The sequence below is a fragment of the Thunnus maccoyii genome, chromosome 14 (assembly GCF_910596095.1).
Source record: "Thunnus maccoyii chromosome 14, fThuMac1.1, whole genome shotgun sequence".
NCBI lineage: Eukaryota > Metazoa > Chordata > Actinopteri > Scombriformes > Scombridae > Thunnus > Thunnus maccoyii.
The window spans coordinates 2,005,867-2,025,675 of NC_056546.1; the positions used below are offsets into that span (position 1 = coordinate 2,005,867).

At 39.8% G+C, this 19,809-nt stretch overlaps 2 protein-coding genes across 2 annotated transcripts in view; both read right to left on the minus strand.

Annotated features, from left to right (window-relative positions):
* Positions 1 to 19,809, minus strand: part of LOC121911227 (G-protein coupled receptor 4-like) — a 723,099-nt gene that overhangs the window by 94,740 nt on the left and 608,550 nt on the right. The gene's annotated exons all lie outside the window — the stretch shown is intronic.
* slc22a15 (solute carrier family 22 member 15) lies at positions 302 to 19,762 on the minus strand. The gene is made up of 13 exons (XM_042432486.1): positions 19,573 to 19,762; positions 18,256 to 18,405; positions 17,194 to 17,326; positions 15,856 to 16,020; positions 15,104 to 15,233; positions 13,396 to 13,456; positions 10,971 to 11,146; positions 7,329 to 7,469; positions 7,087 to 7,172; positions 6,279 to 6,387; positions 6,008 to 6,080; positions 2,590 to 2,748; positions 302 to 2,371 (listed from the first exon to the last, which is right to left on the minus strand). The coding sequence occupies exons 1-13, from the start codon at positions 19,654 to 19,656 to the stop codon at positions 2,327 to 2,329; spliced, it is 1,512 nt and encodes a 503-aa protein (XP_042288420.1). The 5' UTR covers positions 19,657 to 19,762; the 3' UTR covers positions 302 to 2,326.

Consider the following 19,809-nt stretch of genomic DNA (forward strand, 5'->3'; position numbering starts at 1 on the left):
ACAAGTAGTCAACACAACACTGACACATCGTCACCTTTTAAGTTGATATGTTGAACTTGTCGGCAAACAGTTCACCAGCTAGTCTACAGCTAACTTTGGTGCTGAGCAGGTAGTGTACAGTGGCTTTTTACAGCTTTTTCTCTGAAAACAGCTGCCTGCTGCGGCCCAAAACGATGCTATGAGACGCTGAGAGTGAAGCAAAACAGTAAAGTTGCAGCCGGACAGATAAACAATGAGCTGAAACTCACTATAAAGCTCCGTAAAGCCGAGAGGAGCTGCAGAGTCACTGATAATTTTCTGTAAGTTCATCACTATGAGCCACGACCAACACATTACACACTGACAGCTCAGACAATATTATTATTATTAAAAATATCCATTATAGCCGCTTTAATGTTAATAAGACACAGCTAGAATGTTAAATAGACACTCGACACCAAATTGAGTCCCTGTAGCTTTCACAGCTTCTTGACTTTGTCCAGATGTCCACGAGCTTGACAAGACAGCTTTATGAGATTAAAACCATTATCCAGTACTTCCTGTGACATCACTGTTTCTGCCTTAAAAGATCCTATGACATGGGCGACTGAACTTCCTGCCATGCCATTTAGCACACTAAAACCGTTTATGAGATTATTTGGTATGTCTGAAAAGTATAAAACCAATAGTATGTGTGTAGTATGTTTCTGGGGAAATATTACAGTATGCAAGCACTGAACACTACGCCAACGTAAATATCCCACAATGCAATGCTGTATTAACGACAACAACAACGGTGGACAGCGACCAAGGCAGCTCTGGTGTAACGTCAATAACGCTTCAATTTAAGTGTACGTTCAAGGTTTTTCACTTTTCTAGGTGTAATATATTCTTAAAGTTAGTTCAGTTTAGCCGGTAGAGATGAGGTTGGCATGGTTACGTGTCTTCAACCAGCATGGAGGCTCTCAGGAGGTGACGTGATAATTATAGCTCAGTGTGTCTGAAAGGATACAGACTACTGTTTATTCACACTAAAGTATGTTGAACGATAGTAACCATATTGAGGATGTAGTGCATCGTATGAGATTTCAGACGCAGCGTTACTATGTTTACCGTTTACTGCCATCGACATTCAAAACACTAAAATCTACTCAGCTCTGTAACCACTGATTTTACATTTCATCCTCTGGTCTTCCTATGAACACAAATATTCTTGATTTTAATTGGACAAGTATTCATCAGTCATTCCAGTTGACATTGTGTCTACATGTGATGTGCTATTGTGTGAAACCTTGCAATATCTATCCTGTATTATTTTGTGGTCTTTATACTGTGTTTATTCTGTATTATTCTTTATCCTTTGTATTATGTTTTTTGACTAGTACTGTGCTGTAATATGTTTTAACTGTGACAAGAGACTGCACATGAAAACTAGCTATAAGCTAACTCTGGTACAGTGTATCAAAAGGCAACGTTCATGTTTAAAACTGTACATGGTCCCTTTCAAATATAAAAAAAAAAGAAGCTAAAACTTTGATTTGTAATGATGCTGAAACCTGCAGCACAGAAAATAAAAACAGCATCCTGAGTGTAATGGTTAAGGTGCATGGTGTCACATGATTCCAGCTGGTTGTTAAATCCGACCTTAACATGTTCTATTGGTCTAAAAGGGCTCCAAGATTTTCTTTTTCCAACATCAAGTCCTATTCCCATCACGACAGCTAAAGCTATACTCCATTATATCTGCCTCTGGACACTCAGAGCACCAGATGCTTTAGCATGTGTGAAGGACAGATTTCCCCCTTAAAATCTAACCGAGCTGCATTTTGTGGAATATTAACTGGTGTGTATCCTCCAACACTGTTATGACAGATAACTCTATTTTGGAAACGTTGGAAGTGAGTAAACTGTCTTGTTTTGCAACTGAGAAAGCAGATTTAAAATTAAAGATTGTTCCGTCTCATTTTCCACCTTTACAGTTTCTCAGGAATGTAATTAAGTCACATATCCTTCTTGTGTCTGTCGTCTGTCTACCTCCAAATAAGGCACTAACACCATGACAACATTCAGGATATTAAATAAAGCAGGGGATTGACTGTCTGGTTTCTCTGTAAAACTAAACAGGAGGAACCCTCGAGTCAGTCGATAACGCCCCCTGACCCCTGTTTGAAATGTCATAGTTCACAGACATTAAAGTGAACACAGTGACCAGCCCTTCAAGTGAATTAAAGGGACAGTTCACCATCTGGAGGCAGCAGTCCCATGAGGAGTGAGGTGTGGACAGTCTGTGTCTCAGGCTGTCTCGCTGCTCTGAGCTGCTCTGGTGATGAAGACGAGGCGGCTGGCTTCATTTGTGGTTTGATTTCCATTTCTCATCCTCATACAAAAGAGCCTGAGGACAAAAAGAGAAGTAAGAAAAGATCAATGAAAGAAACGACAAAGTGATGCAGAGTGCAAATAAAAGATGTCATCTCTCTACTGTTGACAATAAGAAAAATATAGAAAAAACACCAGAATCATCCTTTAAATAAATCCCTACAACCATCCTAACTAGTCTGGTTTAACTCTACAGTACAGTGTTATGTGTTTGTCAGTTTAGTGTTGTGTCACCTTGCTCTCCAGCACTCGGCTGTAGGTCGGGCTGCTGAGCTCCTCCAGAGTTTCTGCTGCAGGTCTGTTGAGGGTTTCAGGCAGCAGGAGGCCCAGACAGCCTGCAGACAGACCGCTCAGACAGAACACCGTGAAGGGCATGGAGCTGTGGAGAGCCCGCTGGAACACACACACAGTAAGAACAATCAGTTTGATATATGGTTGCTCAGAACTGTTTCTTACAACATGTCGTCCGAACATGTCAGCAATCAAATGTGTTTATTGTCGTTCTGAACGGCTTCAATCAAAGAGAGTGAAAAGCTGACCGTCAGAGAGGGGAGGGGGGGGGACGGCAGAGATGTGATATCGTTTAAATACGGAGATAACGGAGTCTCTCCTGGAAGTCAGTCATAGTGCTGCACTCAGTTGTTCACATGAAAAGTGACAGAAATAGTCGTGAAAAAAGTTAAAACTCTGACTCCTCTCTCACTTCCACACAGCTGACCAATCACTGCGTGAAGTGGGTCTGAATGTCGACTTCACTGGTTTGGAACGTTACAGAAATGGTCGTACGCAGCGCCACTTATCCGCCATCAGAAAGGTGCGGGCGGAGGGGGTTTAATGGGCATTCCCACAGTTCAACAAGCATGTCTGAAGGAGTGTACAGACACCTTTAAAGAGACAGGAGCTAAAACAGCCTGTTTCAGACAGAGGCTGAACTGAGGGGCTGCATAAAGGGCCAGTAGAAGTTTTTAACTGGAAATCATGCAAATATATTCCAGTAGAGCCCCAGAATATAAATATAGAGCTGGAAATATGCAGAATATGTCCTCTTTAAATCTATGTTGTCTGGAACAAGTCACAAATCTGTTTGCTGTGTCATCAGATGCTGTGGTTCAAACTGTGTCTGTGGTTTAGTTGCTGTGTTATTGAAGTCAACTAAACCACCACTAGGTGTCACTATATCTTCAGGTTTCACCTGCTGCTTATGCAGGTTATCTTATGTCAACAGTTACAGGGTTCTGTTTAACTGTTTTATCTTAATATCTTTCACCACATGTGCAGTTAAAAGTCTACTCTAATGGAAAAGTACAACAAATGTTGTATTGTGTACTAAAAAGTCCCTTTTCAATGCATTAAGACAAACTAAAGAGACATATTGAGAGCAATCATGTATTAACTGAATACACTTGATGTACATGTAGATTATTCAATCACTTCAACAATAAAGAGTCACAAAAAACCCAAACAAAATGTTTAAACTTCCTCTCTAGTTTTACGTACGCTAATAAAATGTATTGATTATTGTAATACTCAAAGTATCACTAATCAATAAAATACCAGCTTAATTCACTAGATAGAGGAAGTACTACAGTAACAGGTTTCATATTTTTGAGCTGAAAAGGCCTCTGTAGATATCACACCTGAACAAACAGCTGAATAAAAACCCAATTAATCATTAAGCTTGAAGGTTCCTTCTGGAGTTTCTTTGTCACATTGATTCATCATGTTGAGCAGGTTTCAACATGACTCATCTCGTAGTGTTTCCTCTTTCTAATGAACTGAACTGTGCCTGAAATAACGCATGTGAAAACGCTGGTCAAAGTCTTAAGGGACGCAAACTTCTGTTGTCGACTTAAATTTCACTTTTTGGAACAGTTGAACCTTCCAGAATTTATTATTTTGTGTTTGGACTTTTAACTCCGATTCTTCTAGTGTTTAGCTCTTCTAATACTCAACGCCACTGTCCTATTTTACCATATCTGTGACTGAATGATTGTCTGTTTGCCACTTTCTTAGTTTTTAGAAAGGACTGCAGTTGAAAATTAGTCAGTCGGGCAACACTGGTACATTTATACAGAGAGAACATAAGACGACATTTGTACAGCTGTTAAGCTACAGACACAAACATCCTTACACAGAGCCCATGCATAAGCAAACTAAGCACTTGCTTAGGGCCCCAGCATGGGAGGGAGTAACTGTCTCAAAATGTGGGAATCCCCTCTTAACTGCAGTAACATTACAGCAAAAACCAGTGCTAGGAAACCCCTAAGAGGCCCCATCTCATTGGCGTCTCTGTGAATCACAGAGCTGTTCATAGACACACAAATTTGTTTGCATTGACTACGCAAATTAGAAAGGGATTATCTGTCCGGGAGTGAAAAAAGAAAGAAAGGAGGAAGAAGAAAGAAAGCAGGGCAGTGATAAGTGGAGCAGATAATGAGGAATGATGATAAATGATGATTAATGATAGCAAACAGTGAGCCAAAAAGTTAGTTAGAAAAGACGAATGAGGTCATGTAACATGTAGCTAACATTTTAGGAGTTGTCAAGAACCTGACTAATACCATTTAGCAAGCTAACAGAATTTAGCTTAGTTATTTTCCTTGCGATTATATGAGTCTAATTAAAATCTAATGTAAACTAAATAAATAGTTTTAAGCATTGGTAAGGTTTTGTTCAAGTAAATGAAATGTAATTAAAGCTGCAAGCAGCGTTGGTCGGGACCTCGCATTCTGACCCGTCGGGATCAGATCATTTTGCTTTTTAAAAATGAAGGATATTTCTTACAAGTGTGGTGTGCTTTTATTTTGAAAGTTTGATTGACATGTGTACTGTCAGGTGTGTAGAGACAATAAGTAACTGCAGCTGGACACAGAAAATACTCATATATTTGAATGGAGAGTGTGAGTGAACCCACACCTTTTTGAACATTTACTGCTTCCACATAGTTTTAGATACAAACTTCATTTGAACTTTAAATGAGTCACAAGACTTTGACCTACAAATCTTGAATTTATATGTTTTTTCTATCTTTTATTGTTTTTGAGATATTAGAGTGTGAGTTTTAAAGTCTTTTCTTGTTCCTCCTGTGATTTTATAATGAGTGTGTATTGCGGAATGTTTCACAGCACTGAGGGAGTGACATCACCAGGAGCAGTTGGAGAGGAGGATTTTAGAGTACGCTTCTTGTGAAATATCTTCATAAATCCCATGACTTTGGCCAAATCTTACATTAAAAATAATATTTTAGTAGGAAATTTCATGGCGAAGTGAGTGGTGAGTTTTTGAGCATGTTTAGGGGGTCAAATTAAGGGTTTAAGTGGCGTAATAATAAAGAAAGAAAGAAAGAAAGAAAGAAAGAAAGAAACACAAAAAACAATAGGTTTTACAGTAGTCCTCTGCCTTTTGGGCTTGGTCCCTAATAAATTAAATACGGGTAGTAATTCTGTTTATACTCCTTTCTGAAGTCTGCTTGGAGGACAAATTCCACACATGTGCAGTAGAAGTATAAGTAGCCCTTGTAGCCTAGTGGCTGCACAGACTACAGACAACAAATTGGAGGTATGAGGATGTCCGTGTTCGGCTTAAGGAGGGCCCCCAAAGAAAATCTTGCTTGGGGCCTTCTAGAGTTGTCTAGAGCCAGACCTGTCCTTACCATGGAAGGAACAAACGGTGCAAGAATTCCTCCAACTCTGCACGACATGGAACAAACTCCCAAACCAGCGTTCCTGAAACACAGAAATATGTACAAACATGTAGGAAATGTTTGAGTAAAAAGTAAAAACTGACTCCATTAGAAAAATGCAAGCTGCACCAAAAACTTATCAGTCCATTAAACACTAAGAAGAAGCCATACTGCGCACTTGTCACCTTCAGACAGTGTGATGAGTGTAAATTATTTGTTATACAGACTGTGGTTAGTTTACCTGATAACTGTTGGGTAGAGTTCAGAGGTGTAGACGTAGGCGATGTTGAATGCTGCGCTGACCATCAGCTTTCCCAGCAGTGCCAGCGACGTAACACTCAACAAGGTCCCTGCAAACACAAAGAAAACCAGTTCCAGGCTTTTTAAATCTCACATTACATACACAAAAAACTTTGGAAAGGAGAATTTTATGACCATCAGCTGCAGGAGCAGCAACATGCCCCAAAGGTTTGAGTGGATTCCGGATGTTACATCATTGGTATGAAAGTGTGATGACATAGCAGGCCCAAATTAATAACAGTCATATCTTTAAAGGGCAGGTTCAAAATTTTTCAAAAGAAAGAAAGAGGTTTTCCTCGCTGTAATCATTCCTCCTGTTCATACCGGCTGTTAAAATGTGCTTTCAATGGAAGTGATGGAGGCCAAATTCCCTCTTTGTGTTTCCTCGGACAGTGTTTCCTTGTTGAGCTGCGGTGGAAGTACAGTAACAAAAAGAGGAACTTTGGCACTAAAAAGACTGTAACCTTGAAAGATATCTACTTGATTTGACTCATTTGGACGCTGAAGCTTCATATTAGCTTCAGATAAACTTTTAAATACATTTTTGCACAGAGTCATTTTAAGACACACTTGAAAAATTGTGAATCTTTTAACTCCTGTAAATACGGCTTAAAGTTACAGGCTACAGTGTGTGGGTATGTGGGTATATTTTTGATCATGTGTGTCTTTAAAATCACAAATTAAATAAAAAGTGAATAACCCTTTTGAATATATCCATTTGGCTGTAGTTGTATCTGTCAGAGTCTCACCTGTGTTTTCTGGGATGAACATGGTGCAGAGGCAGGCAGAACCAGCCAGACACAAGAAACTGGCCATGCTTTTCCTCCTCCCGGCCCTGCAAGACCAGACACACAACAGCTGAATATGGTGTATTGCAAAAAAAAGTGTCAATCAAACTGAAAACATCAACAACTTCTCCGGGCAGGAAAATGTGTACGGTGTTACATGGGGTTGCTAACAGTATGTATTAATTTATATGTCTGTGTCTCACCAGTGTTTGCTGATGAAGTACATGCAGAGCGGGTAGGCGGGCAGCTCCACCAGGCCGTACATGGCTACGTTCATATAGCGGCTACCAGACGTCTCACTGGCTCCCAGAGTCAGACCATAATACACCAGACTGCACGCATACCTGCCACACATACATATATACACACAGCAGGTAAGGGCCTATGGTAATGTGCACTGATAAATTTGATTTATTCAGAATTCTGTTTGAAAAACGAGGTAGAAAACTGATTAAAAAGGTTGCATCTGCAGGGTTTTTGTTTTTAGTAATAACTTAGATCTGCAGCCTACTCAGCCGCTCTTTGACATTTCTGCTCATCGAGCACCGTCGCTTCCTGCAGAGGGATTTGTTTACTGTAAACTCAACAGTGTCACCAGGAAACACTACAACTCTTTAAAGAATGGAAATATCTAGAGAGCAATCAGACTAAACTGATCTGAACTGATTAAAAAAAAGAAGAAAAAAGAAACGGGTGACACATTCAACAAGTCTAAAAGTCATGAGCTAAACTAAACAGCTCTTGAAGGTCATAATGCTAACTGGACAAACTTTTAAAAGAGATAACTAACAATTATTTTCATTATCTATTAATCTGTTGAATTATTTTCTTGATTAATCGATTAGTCGTTTGGTCCCTAAAATGTCAGAAATGGTGAAAAATGTCAATCAGTGTTTCCCAAAATCCCAAGATGACGTCATCAAATTAATTAGATTAACATTAAAAAGAGTTTATTGTGTTGTGAAGATGTAAGTGCTGGAGATGTGTATGGAAGTATTAAACTGTTGTTTGTGTAAAGACGGTGGAAGTAGAAAGGTCCTTTAAGTTGTCCTAAAGGTGTTTAAAGTCAACACTTCTTTCTCACAGACTGAAAATACTTGTGAGTTAACTGACAGCATGTTGCCGACCAAAAAACTACATGCCGCAGTTATACAGCGTGTTAAATTCTCAGGTTACTAAAATGATTCACTTGTCATCTGCTCATTTCCACTTTTTCTTTTTAGAATTTATTACAATATACACTGCCTGGCCAAAAAAAAAAAAGAGTCGCCACCTGGATTTAACTAAGCAAATAAGTAAGAGCCTCCTATTGGATAATTACTGTATGGGCGATTATCTTTCAGCTGGCAACAAGTTATTAAACCCCAACTGATGCAATGAGTAGCTTCTCATTTCTTAAACAACCATGTCGAAAGACACATCCTGTGGTTGTGGAAAAGATGTTTGATGAGGGTCAAATCATTGGCATGCATCAAGAACTGTCCAACGCGTTATTAAAAACCGGAAGGATAGTAGGGAACCATCATCTTCGAGGAAGAAATGTGGTCGGGAAAAAATCGTAACTTATTGTAATCGGCGATCACTTGAATCTGTCAAAGAATTGACTTTAAGATATTGCTATTGGTTTATAAAGCACTAAATGGTTTTAGGGCCAAAATACATCTCTGATCTGCTGCTACATTATGAACCATCTAGACCTCTCAGGTGGTCTGGATAAGGTCTGCTTTCTGTCCCCAGAGTCAAAACTGAACATGGAGAAGCAGCTTTCAGTTTTTATGCTCCACATATCTGAACAAACTCCCAGAAAACTGTAGGTCTGCTGCGACTCTCAGTTCTTTTAAATCGCAGCTGAAGACTTTTCTGTTTGCTGCCTTTCATTAAACCACATTAAGGGTGAATATTTTAAACTGCACTATTACTTATATTCTCTTGTCTTATCTGTCTTATTTCCTTTTTAGCTTCTTTTTTATTTCCATATTTAACACTTTTTAATTGTTTGTATTGTCTTTTTTCTTGTGTTGCTTTATATTCTGTTTTAAAGCCTTTTATGTTCTATGTAAAGCACTTTGAATTGCCTTCTTGTTGAAATGTGCTATACAAATAAACTTGTAGAACAGTAGAACTCAGGGCTGTGTTTAATAGTGAAAGTAAGAGCATTTCCACACACACACAATGCAAAGGGAACTCAAGGGATTGGGACTGAACAGCTGTGTAGACATAAGAAAACCACTAATCAGTGAGGCTTATGGGAAAAAAAGGCTTCAATTTGCTAGGGAGCATAAAGATTGGACTCTGGAGCAATGGACTGTGCTATGATCTGGGGTTGCTGTAGTTGGTCGGGTCTAGGTTCTCAAACATTATGTGCCCAAAGAATGAGGTCAGCTGACTACCTGAATATAACCAACGACCAGATTATTCCATCAATGGATTTTTTCTTCCCTGATGGAACGGTCATATTCCAAGATAACAATGCCAGGATTCATCGGGCTCAAACTGTGAAAGAGTGGTTCAAGGAGCATAAGACATCATTTTCACACATGGATCGGCCACCACAGAGTCCAGACCTTAACCCCCATTGAGAATCTTTGGGATGTGCTGGAGAAGGCTTTGCGCAGTGGTTCGACCCTCCCACCACTGATACAAGATCTTGGTGAAAAATTAATGCAACACTGGACAGATATAAATCTTGTGACATTGCAGAAGCTTATCGAATCAATGCCACAGCAAATGAGTGCCGTAATCAAATCTAAAGGCGGTCCAACGAAATATTAGAGTGTGTGACCTTTTTTTTTTTTTTGGCCAGGCAGTGTATATAAACAAACATTCTTCTAATTCTTACAGACAATTTCAACAGTGTGTAATCTCAGACAAGCTCAAGGACGCTGCTTGCTGAATGTTTCGGGTGTTTGGCTGCCGCAGCTCTACTGAGGCTAGATGCAACCACACCCAGATATGCAGCATTTTTGGGGGGATTAGATTCATGACAAATCTCTGAACTGCAACAATCTTACTCTTAAAAAAGGACAAATTCACAACTTTTCAAGTCTGTAAAAAACAATTGATACACAAATCTGTTTTCAGTTTTTGGACTTTTTCTCTAATCTTTGATCTTTGCTGAAATATTGGATCATTTGAACATTTATTGAAATGAAAGCATGTGAGAAGTTTAGAGGGAAAAATCACTATTTGGTGGAGCTGTTAACAACTCATAGACATGTGAAATGTGACCCCGACTACACACTGCTTTTTGTAAGACGTCAAAAGACAAAAAGGTTGAAAACCACTGGTTTCATCTTTAACAATGTGTTGTATTTTAAAAGCTTGTTATATTATCCATTGTGTCAAATCTTCATCTGAAAAGTTGTCAGTGAAATGTTACATCCAATGTTTTGTCAGCCAAAAAAGGTTCAGCTTTCTCCTGTCAATAAGCAAGTAGAGTTCAGGGACCCATTTCACCAAAATTGCAACATGCAAACTACGACTTGCAAGATTAGAATTTCTTTCCTGGTACAATACTGTGAAAAGCTTCAGGCATAAAACCTAATAACTAGATTCAGGAAATTTTCAACGGTTATTTTAATGCTTCTTACATAAATAGACATAGTAAAATATAATATTTTAAAAGCTTGTTATATTATCCATTGTACTTGAGTAAATGTTCTTAGTTACTTTCCATCACTGGTAGTAATACTGTAGAAGTTGAGGTAGTATAAGTGATGGTTCTGGTTTGAGTCTGTGGTAGCAGCAGGATTTGAACCAGTAACCCTGAGTTCAGTGGTATGTCCTCTGTATTTATATATACACAGCTTGTATGTTTTATTCTTCTTCTGTGGTGGTATACTCACCAGACATACATGAGCACCATGGTCCTGAGGCGGAGGACTGGATGGATCACCAATTGCAGGACACCCGTTCCCCTGCTGCCACGGTTACCGGCTTTGGTGACGGGGGTGGTGGCGACTCGCTGCAGCATCAGGTTGTTGGCAGCGTTGCCGTTCCTCAGCGCCATGTAGCGCAGAACCTCCAATCAAGACACAGCAACACAAACAGGTTCAGTTACTGACAACAGAGACGGACAGCAGAGTGAGAACAAAGCAGATCTAAGTTACAATACAGCAGTGGTGGGCAAACAGGGGCCCGTGGGCCAAATCCGGCCCTTCAGCAAAAATTTTCGGCCCAAAATAGACGCAAGATTTGAATGAAATGAAATGTTAACAAGTCAACACCGTTTCAATTCCACCATTATTTTTTATTATAAGGCAACAACACTTCTCTCAATCAACCATAAATGGATCAGACTACTGTTTATCATGTGTTGATAACCAACAAAGTACATACTATATATTCCTAAAATAAGCTGTTAGCCTTCACTTACTAATCAGCCAAGAGGCAGCAACGCAGCACCACAGTTGCTGAGTTCACTTAGAAGTTGAGCTGTTCTGATACCGATACCGGTATCAGAAAAGCCTCCAATACAGGCGTAAATACTGGATCAGGTATCAGCGAGTATGCAAGTCAATGCACTGATCCAATATCATGTCGTTTATTAGACCTGAAACTAGTACACCTGTTTGAAACTTAGCACAAGTAGCCAATATCCATAAACCGCAAGCAACTTGTGTAACTTCAAGCACACGTCGGGTCGAAAACCCCCAACAACTTCAAAGTAGTTTTATTCAGATAAAACGGCCGTTTTCCCAAAAATCAATTCTTCTTCGCTGCTCTAAAACTGTAGCCGACGCAGCAAGTTGCGCGCGCTGCGTTGCCACTGGCAACTACTGTTTTAGAGCCGTGAAGAAGAACTGATTTCCAGTAATTTTGTATATAATTAGTTATATTAAATTAAATTGCTGATATTTTGCTAATAAATTGCTGATGTTAGCAAAATATCAGCAATTTGGCAATATTTTACAATGGGAAATCCCACCACTAAAAAGCATAACGTTGATAAAACTAGCGATGCACATGACAGAATTTTAGGCTCAGTGACTGGATGTTTCTTGCCTTTGGAGTTGTAGTTAAATGCTACCTTCGACTTTTTAATCAAAGAACCAGATATTTTTCTAACACAGTTGTTCATCTTTTGTACTGATGATTCAACCAGGGGAGTTTCATGTTTATCCAAACTGTGAGTTGCGTAACGTTATCCATGGAGAAAAATATTTGGTATGTCCAGAACCCCGCCCAAAATATCTCCTCACACTCTCTGTACGTCTATAAAGACTTTTCCCAACTGCTTTTAATTTGTAGCAATGACAACATCACAACTACATCATGTAAGTGCTATGGAAATATGATTCAGCACTATCTCATCTCTCATGAGGAACTGAAAACGAGACCCGCCCTTTGAGAGTGATCTCAGTCCGACTCTCTCTGGCTTTTTCTGACTGGTAATAATTTGATGCATTTCTACCTCCTCCTTTTCCCTCCATCTCACTTTATGACATGTTTTAATTCAGATCAGGGGAAAAGAGGTGAAAAAGAATAATGTTTCAACTCCTCTCCCCGCTCTGACCTTGCAGGTGAAACACTCTTATCTTTTAGAAATGTCAGTTTGTGTAAACAAGAAGAACCTCAAGCAAAAGATAACACACAAGGCACATTTCACATTTTTTGGGAGGCAAAATCTAAAGTTACACCCACACTATGAAAACTACACAAAAGTCGTTTCTGTTGTCAGTTTGTATTTGCAGCCTCTTCACAGTCTGAGAGGCTCTGACAGGCATTTTTAAAATATCTGCATATGAATTACAGCACGATGTCACCACAAACCACATCACAGTCACACAGAGAGGCCTGTGATGACCGACTTTATCAAACTTTGATGTCTGTATTAAATTCTCAGGCTGCATTATTTCTTTTAGTATTGATTGAAGGACAGGTTCACAATGTTTCCAGCTGTCTTAAACCAGCAGTCAGGTGTCCATGTGATCAGTGAAAGAGGTTTTCCTCGCTGTAATCGTTCCTCCTGTTCATACTGGATATTAAAAGATCCTTAAAATGTGCTTTCAATGTAAAGTGATGTTTCGATGTTCATTTTGGCTCCTGGCTGGTTGTTTTAAGACAAACTTGAAAAACTGTGAACCTGTTCTTTAAAAATGCATAAAGCAAACATTCCTCTAATTCCTACAGTCAGTAGCCAACAGCCAATAGAGTCAACAGCCAACTTAACTGCATTTTTGTAATTCTAAACTTATAACAATCCTAAATAGTGCGGCAGCTTTACTCGTGCTTTTTCACAGCACAGAAAGAATATTTCTAGATATTTACCTCTTCGGCTCGCTCTGTCCGACCCTGAGAATACAACCAGCGAGGAGACTCTGGAAGAGTGCTGAAAGAGTGGAGAGGAAACTGTAAATATTACTTATTAAGCTGGGCACAAACCTAAAGACGAGATGAAAACTACAAAGACTGGACAGATCACACATAAAGATCATTTTCCTTATCTGAATCGAGGGTCTAATGACAGAGGATGTTGTATTGCTGCACAGACTGTAAAGCCCCCTGAGGCAAATTTGTTAATTGTGATATTGGGCTATACAAATAAAACTGACTTGACTTTTTTTTAGTCTTTGACAGTCGGGAAGGAGTATAAACTTTATGAGTAATCAAACAGACAGCACACTGAACCACTGCTCTGAAACGACTTGAGTTCTGGTGGGAGATGACGTGCAATTCCTGCGAGAACGATTCCAATTATCCTGTGTTTGTTATACCAGAACAAACATGGTGGAAACCAGCCGCTTGTACTAACACATCCATGTTTAACATGCAGTGCAGTTTGCACTGAAATGGCTGAAAAAGAAATATGGAAAAAAAAAGCTGAAAGTTTGTGTGAGATCCTTAGGGCTGTAGTCAACCAAAGAAAATCTTGGTCGACTAAAATCGTACATAATCTTCAACTAATCGATTAGTCGCGCTGCATATCTGGGTTTTACGGGACAGAGTGCACAGTAAACTCGGCAGCCACACATTTCTCTGTTCTGTGTCTTCAGGTTATGCTAGCCCATTGTTGCTATCTTTGGAGCTAACCTTCTTCACTTTTCCAGCATTTAGAGAAACAACAGACGTGACTTTTTAGCATTTATTAACTGACACACTGTAGTCTGTGCTGTACATTTACTGCCAGACTGACAACATACCGCTAACCTTTTCCTCTGCTCCGCTTGCATCCACCGTCACTTCGCTGCTCCTCGCTCTTTCCCGCTCGCTACGCAAACATACTCCTTAACGGAGCCGCGCGACCAGTGGTTTCCCAGGCAACGACAGAGATTGACTCACGCACCGAAACAGCGCTGCACAGAGACTCCCAAACGCTATTGAAAAAATATATTTTTTGGCCTGGCGGGGGTTCTCGTTGTGTCATTATGGAGAAACACAGATTCAGTAAACGTTGAGTACAGTTAGACCCAGCAGGCTCCGTTAGGTTGGGCGAGTTCAAAGTTGTGAAAACAACGGGGGTGTTCTGAATACACCCCCGTTGTTTTCACAGGTAATTTGTTAGTCTGTCCCTCCCGCCGCAGGAAATAATGGATTAGTCCTGGAAAGCCGTTGATGAAGCACTTTTCTCCTTATGAAAGTAACACGGAGATTATTCGACCAATGAGAATTTAGTCGGACGAGAGCATATCGACCAACTAATCGACCAGCAGACTACAGCCCTAGAGATCCTGGATGGAGAGGCGGTAAGAGGGTAATGTAGACTGTAATTGGAGGTGAGTGAGTCTAACTTCCGGCTCTGGTCGGCTGTGCAGCTCTTTGATTTGATGTTGTAGAGACGTTCGTTCTCTTTACAGCTCAATCAGCTTTTCCTCCGTTTCAGCTGCCCAGTGCTCTCTCACACCACAAACCTTTCTGCTCGCCATCCCCCCCCTACTTTTATTTATTTACAGTACATCTTCCTTGCATCAGTTAGCCACAAAAAAAAAATCTTTATGAGCAGGATGCAGGTGCCCAGTGGTCTAATGTTTGTACTCACACAGACAGCAGGAAGAAGAGGACGCCGGAGGAGTTGGCTGCGGTCGCCAGGTTCCTCCACGGCCGGATGCAGTAGCCCAGAGCTCCAAACAGAGCGATGCCGACCGCAAACATCATACTGGTAAATGTCCCTAAAGAAAGAAAAAAACACAGCTGGATGCATCTGCAGCACGGTCATTCATAAACCCAACTATGTTCTGACATCGTCTCAATCCAAATCCCTGACAGCTGATCACTATGCAGTATAATATTGATAAGCAATAAATATAGTATGGTACTATTGTTATTATATCAAGATGATATCGAGCAGAAAATCCCCCTTTTTCAGAATCTACAACCATAAAACATTCATTTTAGCTTCCTAAAACACTCAGCACACCATAATTTCACTAATTTGGTTAAAATCCAAAACATTACATAAATTATAGTAGAGCTGCAATGACGAGTCAGTCGACAGAAAATTAAACTATTTTGATAATCAAATCATCATTTTAGTCTTTTTTTAAAGCAAAAATATTTTCCAGCTTCTTAAATGTGAGAATTTGATGTTTTTCTTTGTCATAAATACTGCTGGTCGTATAAAAAAAGACATTTGAAGACGTCAATTTAGGCTGTGGGAAATTATAACAACCATTTTTCAATATTTACTGACATTTTATAGATAGAGCGATTAATCGATAATGAAAATAATCATTAGTTGCAGCCCTATATTGAAGTGTGATATAGTAGGTCTCTGTTTTGGCGTTTTCGTACCGGTCATGGCCCAGTAGGACTTGCCCACGTACTCCTGAGTGAGGACGAAGCAGACGAGGCCGATGCCGCCGTTCATCAGCCCCACCAGGAGACGGGACACGGCGAAGACCTCGTAGCTGGGCGCAAAGGCGGTCACATAACCGAAGACCACTTCAAAAAACAGACCTGGAGGAAAGAGAGAGAGAGAGAGAGAGAGAGAGAGACGGGAGAGGAACGGATGAGTGGAATGAGGAGTGGCAGGGAGGAGGGGGAGAGACATTTCAAGCATAGTTTGGTATTTTTATGGATGCCTTTCACACACTTTCTCATCAGATCGCCGTACTGTTCACAGGACACAACTTTCCGTCTCGCAGTCAGGAATCGTGAAGTCGTTGTGGTTTGTAAACTACATGACCGATCGATCGGTGACAGGTCACACATTACAAGATCTTTTTACTGGGAGGAATCCCTGACGAGTCTGTGAGACGGGAAATGAGGTGATACGAAGCTCGTACATAAAGGCAAATAAATATTTTTGCAATGAAAACAGTTGCCTGCTCCTGTTGTCAGCAAGGACGACAAGGTTACAAAAAGCTTGTGTGTGTGTTTGTCGACGTATCCTGATAGAAGATATATTATTGTGCCTCCTCTCTATACAAATAGATGCCTGATGAAACTGGGTTCAGGAAGCTGCTATGGATGACAGCAGACGAGTTTGCTCCGCTGTCATCACCCCGTGTCCTGCGCTCTCATTGGCTCTCACAACACTGTTCACACTACAGGATTTTGACTCCCCAACAGGTCCAGATAATTAACCTGACTGATATGTTTCAGGCATCGCATCTTTGAACAGTTCACACACAGTCATTGAGAACAGATTTGCGAACGCCGATCTGCCTCTGATCCGGGGCTTTTGTCGGCGATCTCTAAAAAGTGTTGGTGAGTGGAACATCGTGTTAGCGCAGCACAGTACACATAAAGATTGTTTTTGAAGTTTGTTGTGAGGCTGAACAGATTGGAGAAAAGACTTTTGTCAGTGCAATTTTTCAATTTCAATTTTGATTTTCTAAAAAATTCCATGCTTGAATTGGTTGGTTTGTTGTCAGCTGTGACACTCAGGCAAATATCTAAGAGCCATCATCACTGATGCTGTCTCTCTTAAGTCATAAGTTAAAGTCTATTAAATCTAAGACATTAAAATCTCGTGCTTACTTCTTCTTTTCATTTCACATTTTACATTTCTAAATCTGGCCCAAAGTCAAACCACCATTGGTTACAAGACAAACAAAGCAGACAGAGAGCCTCAGAAAACTCATCTGGGAAAATCTGTCTAGTAATCTAGTCTGCGGTTTTCCTCACCTGTCAGGTAGACAGGTCTCCTGCCGATCCTGTCAGAGAGCGGCCCAAAGACAACGTTCCCCACTAGAAGCCCGGCGAAGAACAGCGATCCAGCTAAGCTGACTTTATAGGCCTGCTGCTTGATGAGAAACCACTGAGGAACAACCACAGAGACACACACCTTTAGTAAAAGTACCGACACAGTAATGTAAAAATACTCCATTAAAAGTCATGCATGTAAAATCCAACTTAAGTAAAAAGTACATAAGTATTATGAGCTTGATGTAGTTAAAGTATTGCAGTAAAAGTACATAAGTATTATGAGCTTGATGTAGTTAAAGTATTGCAGTAAAAGTACATCAGTATTATGAACTTGATGTAGTTAAAGTATTGCAGTAAAAGTAGTGGTTTGGTCCCTCTGACTGATATATTATTATATATGACATCATTAGATTATTAATAGTGAAGCATCAGTGTTAGAGCAGCATGTTACTGTTGTAGCTGCTGGAGGTGGAGCTAGTTTACACTACTTTATATACAGTTAGCTAGTTTAGTCCAGTGGTTCCCAACCTAGGGGTCGGGCCCCTCCAAAGGGTCAGCAGATAAATCTGAGGGGTCGTGAGATGATTAATGGGAGAGGAAAGAAGAAAAAACAAAGTTCTGATACACAAATCTGTTTTCAGTTTTTGGACTTTTTCTCTAATCTTTGATTTTTGCTGAAATATTGGATCATTTGAACATTTATTGAAATGAAAGCATGTGAGAAGTTTAGAGGGAAAAATCACTATTTGGTGGAGCTGTTAACAACTCATAGACATGTGAAATGTGACCCTGACTACACACTGCTTTTTGTAAGACGTCAAAAGCCAAGACGGTTGGAAACCACTGGTTTCATCTTTAACAATGTGTTGTATTTTAAAAGCTTGTTATATTATCCATTGCGTCAAATCTTCATCTGAAAAGTAACTAAAGCTGTCAAATAAATGTAGTGGAGTAGAAAGTACAATATTTCCCTCTGAAATGTAGTGGAGTGGAAGTATAATATGTAAAAGTGAAAATGCAGATGAACTCTGGCTCTCTCACCTCGGTCACTATGGAGTCGATGTCACCTGTAAAGGTGACGTGTTGGAGGAGTTCCTGCTGGGAGGATGGGACGCCTTCCTGCTGCTCGATCCGGTACTCTGGAGTAGCTCCAACCAGAACAATCAGCATGGACTGACAAGCCATGTACAGCTGAAACACACAGATCCCTATTATTATTATTATTATTATTATTATTATTATTATTATTATTATTACTATTATTATTACGTTACATTAATACAAACTTTTATTATTATCATTACTTGCACACTGCATATACTGTTTACACTATGAACATTTGCACATCAATATTTTTACATTTTAAACTTGAAGCAGCTCTTTACACTTAGAATATTTTACATAGTTTTTACTGTAAATTTCTTTTTTATATTATTTATGATTACTCAATTTATTTATGTGCAAATATAAATAAACCTGGATCTGATTCTGATATTATTACTGTTTAAAATGATCCTCCATAAATCAATGTGATTATACTTCAAACCATAAGCAGCACAAATATAGAAGATGTCAAAACCTCATCATGTAAACAATATCATCTTGTACACTCCCGTTATTCGGTTAGAGGATTATCTTAACCATAGAGAACACTGTGACAAACTCCATTCAAACATGCGCACATTTGCAATTAAATTCGTTATTAGTGACAATACAGGCCAGAATGGAAATTACTTAAAGCCGTTTAGCAATACATGTGGTGTTGTGATAAATTCGGCATACAAATGACCAACCTAAAAGTGATCTCCTTTCAATAAATTGTACTTTTTCGGTATGTGTCGCACTCCGCGAGTTGTTTCTTCGGCGAAATGAACGACGCGAAAACAAGAAGTTTGATAACTTTTTTGTTAAAACAAGCTTTATTTCACTAGACGAATTAAAGAATGGCTAATAACGATTTGTAAAATGTGTTTGTTAATGGTCTGCATTGTTTGTGAGTTCGCCAATAAACAAGCTAATGCTACTACGCCGGGTTCTTGAAGGGAGTCTGGTGAGAAGTTCTCCGCTACGGAAAGTGCACTTGCTGCAGCTACAGTTAGCTAAAATTGTAAGAAAGTGTTGACAGTTCACATTTAAAACGGCTATTAGCACTCAGATGTGGCTGGTAAGTGTTTAAGATGGAGTTCAACTGGTTATTTTGTGGATAAATTTGTCCGAAAACCAGAAAAAAAACCCTCCGTCAGAGGCTGAAAGCCACGTAGCGTTAACGCTGCTCGGTAGCAACGATATAACAAGAGACTCTAGCGAGTTGTTTATAACATATAACAATAAAACGCTTATTTTTTTAAAATAACTAACCTGTGTCAGGACAAGGACAGCTACCGCCCGCCTTTGGTAGGGTCCAAACTCGCCGACAACTTGAAAAGCCTCCTCCACATCCATCCCAGGTAGGATGGCAGGCGGCTCTGCAGGTTAGCATCACCGGAGAGGAGGGAGAGATATCCGCGCTCACTTCCGGCTTCGCTTCACTCAGGCGTCCATTTCAGAATCATCTTGATAAACACTAGGTGGGTTGTTGGTTAGATGGAGCTCTCG

What these genes read in the sequence shown, in the direction of transcription:
- slc22a15 (XM_042432486.1), bottom strand. Translation starts at nt 19,656, where the DNA reads ATGGATGTGGAGGAGGCTTTTCAAGTTGTCGGCGAGTTTGGACCCTAC. An exon ending in TCGACTCCATAGTGACCGAG is followed by an intron (nt 17,327 to 18,255) that starts GTGAGAGAGCCA and finishes GTTGTTCCTCAG; the next exon opens with TGGTTTCTCATCAAGCAGCA. An exon ending in CACCGTTTGTTCCTTCCATG is followed by an intron (nt 2,749 to 6,007) that starts GTAAGGACAGGT and finishes TGTGTGTTCCAG; the next exon opens with CGGGCTCTCCACAGCTCCAT.